The 10,856-nt window shown below is 53.5% G+C and overlaps 1 protein-coding gene across 1 annotated transcript in view; it reads right to left on the bottom strand.

Annotated features, from left to right (window-relative positions):
- The window catches only part of STAMBP (STAM binding protein), a 13,300-nt gene extending 2,748 nt beyond the window's left edge, over positions 1 to 10,552 (bottom strand). Inside the window, exons 1-6 of the mRNA XM_026863003.1 lie at positions 9,874 to 10,552; positions 4,719 to 4,794; positions 3,988 to 4,083; positions 2,931 to 3,306; positions 2,118 to 2,242; positions 882 to 1,166 (exon numbers count right to left, since the gene is read on the bottom strand). Of these exons, the coding sequence (XP_026718804.1) occupies positions 882 to 1,166; positions 2,118 to 2,242; positions 2,931 to 3,306; positions 3,988 to 4,083; positions 4,719 to 4,794; positions 9,874 to 10,088 (1,173 nt within the window). The 5' untranslated portion in view covers positions 10,089 to 10,552. The remainder of the gene's footprint in view (positions 1 to 881; positions 1,167 to 2,117; positions 2,243 to 2,930; positions 3,307 to 3,987; positions 4,084 to 4,718; positions 4,795 to 9,873) is intronic.
- Positions 10,553 to 10,856: the final 304 nt, after the last annotated feature.

Genomic DNA, 10,856 nt, shown 5'->3' with positions numbered 1-10,856 from the left:
CTGGCTCAGCCTGACTCTTCAACCCCTCCAGGGATCCCGGGGACTCCCCCCTGCCCTGGGCAGCCCATTCCAACGCCCAACAGCCCCTTCTGCACAGAAATCCTTCCTCAGAGCCAGCCTGACCCTGCCCTGGGCAGCTTGAGGCCATTCCCTCGGGGCCTGGCGCTGGGGCCTTGGCTCCAGAGACTCATCCCCCCTCTCTGCCCCCTCCTGGCAGGGAGTTGCCGAGAGCCAGGAGGTCTCCCCTCAGCCTCCTCTTCTCCAGACTGAACCCCCCCAGTTCCCCCAGCCGCTCCCCAGCAGACCTGTGCTCCAGACCCTGCACCCTTTCTCCTTTTGCTTGTGAGGTTTTTGCTGCCAAGACTAGCAGACAGGTCAAAGGGACTCTTGAGGGTCCCTGGATGCTGCAGGGCCGTCACTGAAGAGTTAACACCAAAAGCAGACACCCCGCACGTATCAGGCACACGCAGCAGGCAATTATTTGTCAAAGCCCGTGAGGCAGCTGCTGCTTTCGAGAGATTACTCAGCAGCACCAAACATTTTGCTTGGCACCGATCCGACTGCCAAAGGCTCCGTGGGGACAGGCAGCAGGGCAGCGCTGAAGCCAGCGGAGGAATCTGGAACTGGCACATCCCGCGGCAGAGCAGGACGCAGCTGTCTGCGAAAGGCAGCGCGGCTAGGGGGACGCGTCGCGGGAGAGGCCCTGCGCTGAGAGCAGAGCTCAGGATGCCCCCACAGTGCCCCTGGAGTCAGCTTTTAGCTGGATGAAACAGGAGCTTCATGCCCAATATCCCAGTTTCAAAGGGCTTGATGCTTTAGGAAGGGAGCTAAGCTTAACACAGATCTGGGTTTCTCCAGCAGAGCAGTGACTGAGACTGCACCTGAGGGTGAAATCCAAGCAGAGGATGCTGCCTGCTCCATCCCATCTCCTGCAGTAAATTCTCCTCAGCCAGCTCTGCCCCACACCCCGCTTTGCCTCCTGGCTGAATGCCAGGCCAGTCAGGAAGTAAAACAGGAACGGGACTCACATGGATCCAGCCTAGCGTAACAAGGCTGTGCTGATCCTGGATCATGAAGAGCTCCTCCTCATTCTCCGTGTTGCAATAATCGGGGCCTCCGTACTGCTTGGGAACGATGACGTGGGTTATCGTGAACTCGTTCCTCATCTGCAAGGCAGCACAGGGAGGCTGTTACCCACCAGACCCCCCCCAAGCAGGAAACGCTGCCGCCGCCCACTGCTGCAATCGTAATTTCCTAAATTTTGGGAACGTGGAATTTCTACATTCATCGCTCAGGGGCCCAGCCAGGGGAATGGCAGCTCTGAAAACATGTCCACGGGTGCATCCACTGTCCATTTACAGGTCACAGAAAGGGGAAATACAAGTTACTGACACAGGAGTCGCAGGATTTTCTGAGCCTGAGCAGATTTTCTGACCCACAGCTTTTATTTCATTTTCCCTGCCACGCGCAGAGCACCCAGCTCAGAGAAGTCCTGGATGCCCACTGAAGTGGAATCTCTCCACTCACTAGGAGATGACGCCTCATGATTAAATAATCACCGAGTGGAAGCAGCTGCATTGCAGAAAGTTGCTACATCAAACAACTTCATTTCAAAGGAAACTTCTGCAAGCAAAGCAGCCCCAAGTGACTCAGGGGAGATAGGCTAGAGCTGCCAACAGACACCTGTGCACACAAAACTCTTTGGGGGAAAATTAACTGTCTCCAGGTGGAGTTTGCACAGCCTTGTGTGGGTGAGGGTCCTAGTTCACAGCTGGGACACCTCAGTCCTGCTGGCCCCAGGGGACATCTCACCAGCCACGGGGGAGTGCTTGAGGCAGCGACCCAGCAGAGCGTCACCAGGAGAAGAGAGGAAGCTGAACGCTCGCAGGGACTGGGTGGCTGGCACCATTCAGTGTGAGGAAACCCTAACACAGAAGGGAGGAAAAGGAGAGGCAGCTCACCCCTAACGCTCCCGTGAAAGCCTAGTCATCAGTGAAACGGCACCACAGCCTTCCATGGCAAAAATCAGGGTCCCCAGGCCGTTGTCAAAGCTACTGCACACCTTGACCAAAGGCTGCTGCGCCACTTCCAGGGTACAATTAGGATTACCACCTTACCAGCTTACCGCAGAGGATCCCACAGGTCTCCACACCCCGGACCGTGTTGGCATCAGCCAGCTGGAGGAACTTCTGGCAGAGCTCCCGAGGGACGATGACCTGGCGAAGGACATCCATGCTGGCATCTGGGGGGAGAACAGGAGCACAGTGAGCAGCGACGGTCGAGGATGCTGGAGAAATGGTCCCTCAGGTCAGCACCTGCGGGGACTAGAAAACTCAGCCTGGAAACATTAACTCCTCTAAAGTCTACCTTTACAGTGGCAGTCATGGAGAAATAAAGTCACTGTGACACTTCATAAAGCAGAGTCACTACCTCTTTCAAAATAGGGACAAATTGAGAGAAAGAGATCTTTAGCAGTGTGTCAAAACCTAAGTATTTTGTTAAAGATACCACAAACACTTACAAAACGTCATCTAAAGAAAGATGGGTCACTGGTCATTTGGAAGTGTCTGAATCAGTATTTTGGAGCCGTATTTGGCAGAAGAGGAGAATTTGGACAGCCTAGCCGGGAGCTAAATGCCAATCTCTGTAAATATTTGGATCTAGGAAGGCCAAATAGGCCTAGATTCAGATGAGCAGAGAGACTGGGCTGGAGAAGCACAAGGGGCTGATTCCCAAGAAGAGAGAGTTCCCCCCAGCTCTGCAAACCTTTACTGGACAACGGGAAGAACACCCAGTGAGTTGGAAGGCCAAACCCCTATAGAAGGGATGGAGCCATGATCAGATACTTCCAAGACCCTCCCAAAAGAGGGTCCTTGGCCGTGTTTGGCTCAGCCCCAGCCAGGGAGAAGGGTGCAGTGAGAGGTACTAACTGTTTTCTGTGCTCCCCAAAGCACTAGGTTTCAAAGATCTGTCCACAGCAGGAGGTTTGGATGAGACAGTCCCCGCTGACGGACTCGCAGGGTGAACTGGAGAGACAGGAACCTTTGGGATTACATCAGTCGGGGGCTTTTCCACGCCAGGAATGAGGGGTCCGTCCAGAGACTCAGGACTTGGCTCTGGCTTCCCAAATTCCTGCACTATCCTTAGACGTTCCTTCTCCAGCTCCTGTCGTCGAATCATCTCCTCGAAGGCATGAAACTGCTCTTGCTCTGCCTGCTGCTGCTTCATCAGGGCTACCCGATTTTTCTCCTCTTCCAGCTGCTGCTGCAAAGCCAAATTGCGTGCAAATTCCTCTTCCTTCTCCTTCTGCAAGGAGATATGCCAAGAGACATCAGCAGACAGGGGAACATTAGTCTGAGGCAGGATATGAAGCCTATGCACTGCAGACCCTCAGCAATCCCAAACTGCTTCTAAAGGGTCTGCAAAAGGTACCCAGTGACTGGCACTCCCTGCAAGGAAGCTTCAGCTTGCAAAAGAGAGATCCGCACTTCCACCAGGAGAGCCAGTAAAACTGCTGCCTTACCCTCCCCTCTTCCACAGAAATATAATTCCAGGTTGATATCCCTGTCTCTACTATCAAACACATCCACAGCAAAACTGACTGCAGAGTTTTCTGCTTTGCCCACAGAAGCCCAGATCCTTGGCCATGCTGTTACCGCCTGCCTGCTGAGTTTCTGGATCATAAAGACCTAGACCTCACGTTGGGACAAAGAGAAAAAACAACCCAACAACAGCCCCAGCTCAGATGGCCTCCAGGATGCACAATGAGAAGAGATGCCTAGGACAGATTCACCTACCTAATGGCAGCAGAGACACTATGGGGACAGTCCTGCGCTGCAGGTGACGGGGCTGGACCCCGCAAGCTGGGACTACCCAGACTTCACATTTCAGAGCACCCAGGGAGCCCTGGAGACCTGCCCTCTTCCAAACCCTCTGTGGCTGAGGGTCTTCTGGGGAGCACAGACCTCCGAGCCTGCTCTCACTCACCTTCTGCTCCTCGTACTTAGCATAGTCCTTGGCGTACCTCTTTAATAGCTCCGCCTTGAGCTCTTCAGCTCTGGGGAAGGCTACTTCTTTCAGTTTCTGAAGGGAGGAAACGCGGTCATGAGAGTGTGATAGCCCCAAGACAAGGAAAACAAGGTCTGAACAGATGCAAGGATCAATGGACATGGAGCTCCCAGGGATTATAAAGGGTTCATGAGGCAGGAAGGGCCGAGCAGCTCCATCACCACGCGTGGACACGCTGGCAGGCTGCAGAGAGGAGTGTTGTAGCCGGGTGGCACACACAGCCCTGTGCAAAAATTTACACAAGCTGTCCTTTGCTCTTCTGGTCAATGCTGAGCAGAGCAGCAGTGGCTTCTCGTGGCTGTGAGCAACCTCCAAGGATCCCCTGGCAAATCCCTGGAGAACCACCGCATTGAGCATCCAGCCACCACGCACGGAAGAGCCACATGGTCTTTAGAAAACAGGGAGTTTAACGAGAAAGGACACCCCAGTGCTCAACAGAGTAAATGGGACAACCACAGCCAGCCCAGCAGAAGCACAACGGGGTAAGAAGAACCCAAACCATAACTCCCAAGGGGTCAGGACTGCCCGGTCAAGACAAAGCTTCTCAGCGGTTGCACGGATCACTCATCCCAGAGGCATGGAAACCCACGGCTGATGACCAAACCATTTCCAACAGCAGCCATCAAAGACTTGGGAACGTTACCACTTACTTTCACTGTCTCCCTCTTTTCGGGTATGACGGCACTTTTGTAATCACGGTGCTGCGGCAGCTTCTCAATGAAGAGCCTGTAAACACAGGAGAGAAACTGCATTTCTGAACCACAGCAGACAGGGACAAACACAAGACAGTAAGTGGCATTTTGGGGGCATGGATCATTCCGCTCCAGCACTGTCTCCTTGCTCAGCCACCTCCCCGGGCCCTGTGCTCCCCACAGTCAGGACAGTCATCTGCCTTTCTGCAGGAAACCCTCCATCACGTAACGGCCTTCTGAGCTCTTCACGACACTCAGGAGATCTCGCTCAGTCCCAGGGGAGAACCTCACACAGATTTTTCTTCCACCTGGACTCTGGAGACAATCCTCAGGGATAAATGTATTTGTTTTGAACAGAAACATTAATAAGCTGGTCTAAAACACCAAGGACATTGGCAGCGATTCAGGAAGGTCCTTGGGCACCTGCCTACGCCTCTGCAAGCATCCAAGGGGATAACACACAAACTCAAGGACTTGGCTGACTCAGTGCTCACACTGTCCTTCTGCATGGGGGAACAAACAGTTTGTGCAAGAGATGGGGAAATTAACTCAGACCTTGAAAAGAGAAAACTTGTAGGTAAGCTAAAAGCAAGTTCACAACATCCCCAGCTGCTGCATCAGGAGCCTTTAGGCTCTGCGGCCCGACCACCCCAGAAGGTCAGGGCAACGTTTCAGGCAGCAGGGCTATTTCTGTGCAGACATCTGTGAGGGAAATCAAGACCGAGCTCAACATCACCCCACTCCCAGCACAGCTACAAACAGGTTAATCTTCAGCTGCTTCCCCCTTCCAGGATGCTCCGCAGGACGCAGCAGTGAAGATCCAGTGCAAGGACTAGAACAAGGGATAAAGCTGCAGACATGGGGCCATTCACTCTGGCTCAGCTCTGAGAGGCTCCCCAGGCTTCAGGCATCCCCGAGTTATCTCTGCAAACAATTCCCCAGCAGCACGCTAGCTGACTGCACGCTCAGGGTGAGCTCACGGCGAGCTTAGCTGGGTCCTTGTGTCCTGCAAGTGGAGCTGTGCTTGCTCTGAGTGCCCACAAAGCCTCTGGGAATAACATAAAAACTTTGCCCTCCTTCATGGCTCTTTGCTACTCTGCTTCAGCATTCAGAGGATGATGCTCTGCAGCCCCTTTAGAGAGCAGCCTCATGCCCAGGTACAAGGAAGAAGGTTTGTTAGTGAGGACTAGACTGGCCCCAGGGAGCAGCACAAACCAACCAAGCAGAGCCAAGCAGGAAAACCTCAAGGGGGACAGAGTGAGAATGCTCTTCACACTGAGAAGCCTCTGTGTGTGCAGTAAATAAACCCAGCTGCTTCAAAACCTCAGTCCTCTGGGAAAAGGGAAGGACTTTTTGCAACCCAGAATGGTCCTGGTTGCCACGGAGAGCGTGAGGCTGCTCTGGCCAGAGACCGCAGGATCAGCATAACCACATCACAGCCCGGAGCCACGCAGAAGCCACCGCTCCATCCGAAACACCCAGCAAGGTCCCCGCTCCTGGCTGGTGGTTGCGAAGTAGGTCACTGTGTCGAGGAGACACAACAAGGCTGTGATCATTGCCAACAGCTAGCAGATTAATATGGAAGGGATTAATTAAGAAGGATTAAGAGCAGATGCTGGCCTGGGGAGGATGGAAAAACCAGCAGACAGCTGGGTTTCCACAAGTCAGGAAGGGGGGAAAAAGTGGGCAGCAGGATGAGAGGAGGACTCAGGCAGCCAGAAGAAAACTCTGGGGCAAGACCAGGCAGCAGCAGGCTGGGGATGGAGGCAGAAGAAGGGCAGGAACGGTTCACGTTTCCTATCGACAGCACAGCTGAGGCTTGGCAAGACCGAAACCTGCGGCTCCCATTGCCAGGAGTTTTGGGCTTGTTCAAACCTCCGCCTGCTCCCGAGTCCACTATGAGCAGCAGCTGTTTGGCACCAGCAGCCACATCACAGGCTATTTTTAAGCACTGCTACGGCACGCACGCCAAGCTGGCGTCTCTGGAGTCCCTTGCAACACCCCACGCAAACCCCTGGAGCCAATCCTAGCAGCTCACAGCCACGCAGGCAAACCAGGAGCCCAAACACCACAGAAAATTCATGTCTTTTTTTTTTTTCTTTCCTATTTGGCTCTAGCAAAAAAAAAAAAAAAAAAAAAAAAAAAAAAAAAAAAAAAAAAAAATCAAACCTAGTGCGCCTGATGGCGATTCAAGGAAAACTCCCACTCAGATCAATGCAGAAGAAGCTGTTCAAGACAAGAAGCAAGCAGATGTCTTACAAAGTGACAAGATGTGTTAAAAGTCCAGCCTGGTTATTCTTAGAGATAATCGTGCTGCCCTCCTGCTCCCATGAGAGCTGGGCAACAAGCTTCATCGCCGCATGGGAAGGGGAGGTGCTGTGGAGCCAAGTGACCCGCATGAGACTGAGCGGGCGGCCAGAGCCCAAGCAGGGAACCTGGTGGCCTCGATGGGAATTTCAGCGTGGATCTGGCTTGAGATTACCGCAGGTCTAGACAAGATTGTCTCAAAACCAATGGCTCTCCAAATCAGGCACCACAACACAGATCTCATCACGTAATTCAGGCCTTAAGATCAGCCTTGGGAGTGCTCTATAAGGAAATTAAGAGAAATCCAGCTTCCTAAAGACACACAGACCACGGCTCGCTCCCAAGGATGATGCGCTCGCTCCCACCTAATGCACCCAGCTCAGAGCCTCTCACATATTCTCCGAGCTGGAGTCCTCCCCTTCCTGAAGGTGCAGCCTGACACAGAAAGCGCTTGCACTAGGCCACACGCTCCAGCAGGGAGCTGGGCTCTGAGACAGGACAGCCCCAGCACAGACTGCAGGCGTGGGCTGAAGTGCTGGGGGAAGAACTGCGGTCCTGTTTCTAGACAGGGGAGAGCAGAGCAAGTCCCGTGAGGGGCTCCAGGCACCACTGCCCTGCTCTTGCCTTCTGGATCATGCCCCTGGGGAAGGGCATCTATCACAGAATCCTCTGGGTTGGAAAAGCCCCTGCAGCTCCTCCAGCCCAACCATGACCCTCACCCTGACCGTTCCCAACTCCCCCAGACCCCTCAGCGCTGGCTCAGCCCGACTCTTCAACCCCTCCAGGGATCCCGGGGACTCCCCCCTGCCCTGGGCAGCCCATTCCAACGCCCAACAGCCCCTTCTGCACAGAAATCCTTCCTCAGAGCCAGCCTGACCCTGCCCTGGGCAGCTTGAGGCAATTCCCTCGGGGCCTGGCGCTGGGGCCTTGGCTCCAGAGACTCATCCCCCCTCTCTGCCCCCTCCTGGCAGGGAGTTGCAGAGGGCCAGGAGGTCTCCCCTCAGCCTCCTCTTCTGCAGACTAAATCCCCCAGTTCCCTGGGGAAACTGATAGATAAATCTAGAAAACACTTCATCGAGATTCACATCTTCATTTAAAGAAATGAGATGGTGACATTAACTTTGTATCATTAGACAACCTGGGGCAACAGCTCATACTCATCAACACTGGAAAAATCACACCAAGGGAAGGGTTTTTCACCCTCCTGGCAGCCCAGCAGCCAGGTTAACGTAAATGCCACGAGCATGTCAAAGCTGCTGGAGAGAAAACACACCAGCACCTATCACTCCTATAATGAAAGAGCGAAGGTGCTTTTAGTTCATTTGTTTAGTTAAAGAGTTTCTCCCTTGGCCCTGGCTACGTAACCAGCCTGGAAACCTTCCCGAGAGTTTTACGCTTCCCAGCTCCCTGTGCAGCCTCTCAGGGCACTCGCTACAATGCCCATAAAAGCTCAGGAAGTGCAAAGCGGGAAGAAAAGCTAATCAGAGAAAAATGTGTTGGATTTAGGGGGCAGGAATCCTGCACATGGGGGCTGGAAGAGAAAATGCCCACAGAGATGCCAGTCACAGTCCGGGTAAGCAGGTAGCATGGGCACAGCAGAGACCATACGAGAGTGGCACTGGGCAAAAAAGGGAGGGACAGGCTTTTGGCCAAAAAACCTATAGGAACAGGACACTGCGTATCATTAGGATATTTTCCAAGGCTCACAGTTTTCAGCCCTTTGAACACCAAGAGGCACAGCTACAGAGAGGCGTATGTTTGCCTCGCTCATACTCCAGGCTGCTCAGACACGATCCAGACCTGACACCACGTCACCGCGCTAGCATGGTGCACGCTTCAGCTCAGCAACGAGGTTTTCAGACCCAAGATGGCTTGTCTCTGGGCAGCCGTGGAGATGACAGCAAGAATACGTGGCTCTTCACTTGTCTCCATAGAACACAGACCCTACGGCTGGAGACCCGGCAGGTGAAACACCAAACAGGGTGTTGGCTGGGTTCATATACGGTCTGGGGCTTTCTAGAAGGGTGCTCAGTACCCAGAAAAGTCACCAGTTGATTAGGATCAGGTTCTTTGGACCCAGAACTCTTCCCCTTATCCCTCCTGAGAAGGGCTTGAATACATGCGTGCATGTTGGGGGTGGAGGTTGAGGATTATAAGCTTTTTGGGATGTAAAACTAAACATACAACTGGTCCCAGTCCCCGCACCTGAAGAAGGAACTCGCTGCCTGCTGTAAAAGACTGGAGCAACTTCAGTTTAAAGCAGGTTTCTCCTTTGAAGATGGTTTATTAGTGAAGCCACCAACCAGCCTACATCCTTTCCAAGTAGATATCTGATATCGAGATTGTCGACCATGGATCCCTGCCAATCCGTATGATGTCACAGCCAGCCTAGTGACAATCGAGGCCAATCTAGCTACTCCGTGGTGATAAAACACCAGAAAGCTCTGATATCCAGGGAGACACAACCTTCTTCCTGCTGACGGGTGTCTCTGCTAGCAGAGGGACAGGGGGATACAAGCTCAGCCTGGTTTCAAAGGGAAATTTTACAAACCTCCTGCAGAGAGGTGAGCGGCGTTTGTGGGTTTGTGCCTCACACCTTTACAACATCGCCTGGTCAGTCCAACCAGCCGTATCCTCACCTTTGTGGGAACCAAAATTCAAAAGGAGCAGAGCTCTAGCCAGAACCCGGTTCTTCCAGCTCAGCAAGGCCTCACGGTGTTTAGAGACACTCAGAAAATGTAACACCAAACCCACAACCCCTTGTACCGACACAGGTTACTTGCAAACGAAGCAACGCTGCTCTTACGTGATATATTTGTTGTACAAAATAAAGGCGTGCTCAATATTGCCTTCTTCTGAGTAAATGGTGGCCATGCGGAGGATCTCCACCCCGGAGCGGTAGTAGCGTCGTGGCGGGATGTCCTCGTTCACTTCCACGGCGCTTCCCACCTGGATCAGCCTTCGCACTCGCTCCTCCGGCGGGAGGCTGACGTCCGCGTGGTCGGGCATAACGACACACATCAAAGCTGCAACGAGGTCGATGAACGCTGTGGGGGGAGGAAAGTCAAGTACATCAAAACAAGCATAGACCAGGTAAACTCATTCAGTTTCCAGCACTGTCTCTCCGTGATAGAAATCATGGCCTCTCAGCAGAAAAGCTTTTAATACATGGGTCAAGCTAGGTTCTGAGGAAGGAATGTGGGAGAAGTCCAGCTCTTTTTGGGCACAGTGCTTGGATATTTACCTTTACGACCTGATAGGCTGCCACAAATTCAAGATCAGTTCTTGGTGAGTGATTTCAAGCCAGGGTTTGACCCACCCAAAGTTGTACTTCCTTCCCAATTGTCTCTCCACACAACAAAACTACTGCCAGTCACTAGTCTAGGGAAAGATGAGCAAAGCGTTTCACAGAATCCTCTGGGTTGGAAAAGCCCCTGCAGCTCCTCCAGCCCAACCATGACCCTCACCCTGACCCTTCCCAACTCCCCCAGATCCCTCAGCGCTGGCTCAGCCCGACTCTTCAACCCCCCCAGGGATCCCGGGGACTCCCCCCTGCCCTGGGCAGCCCATTCCAACGCCCAACAGCCCCTTCTGCACAGAAATCCTTCCTCAGAGCCAGCCTGACCCTGCCCTGGGCAGCTTGAGGCCATTCCCTCGGGGCCTGGCGCTGGGGCCTTGGCTCCAGAGACTCATCCCCCCTCTCTGCCCCCTCCTGGCAGGGAGTTGCCGAGGGCCAGGAGGTCTCCCCTCAGCCTCCTCTTCTCCAGACTGAACCCCCCCAGTTCCCCC

Source organism: Athene cunicularia, assembly GCF_003259725.1.
Source record: "Athene cunicularia isolate RWA chromosome 22 unlocalized genomic scaffold, athCun1 chr22_part1, whole genome shotgun sequence".
NCBI classification, from domain to species: domain Eukaryota; kingdom Metazoa; phylum Chordata; class Aves; order Strigiformes; family Strigidae; genus Athene; species Athene cunicularia.
This window is presented reverse-complemented; position numbering and strand designations above follow the sequence as displayed.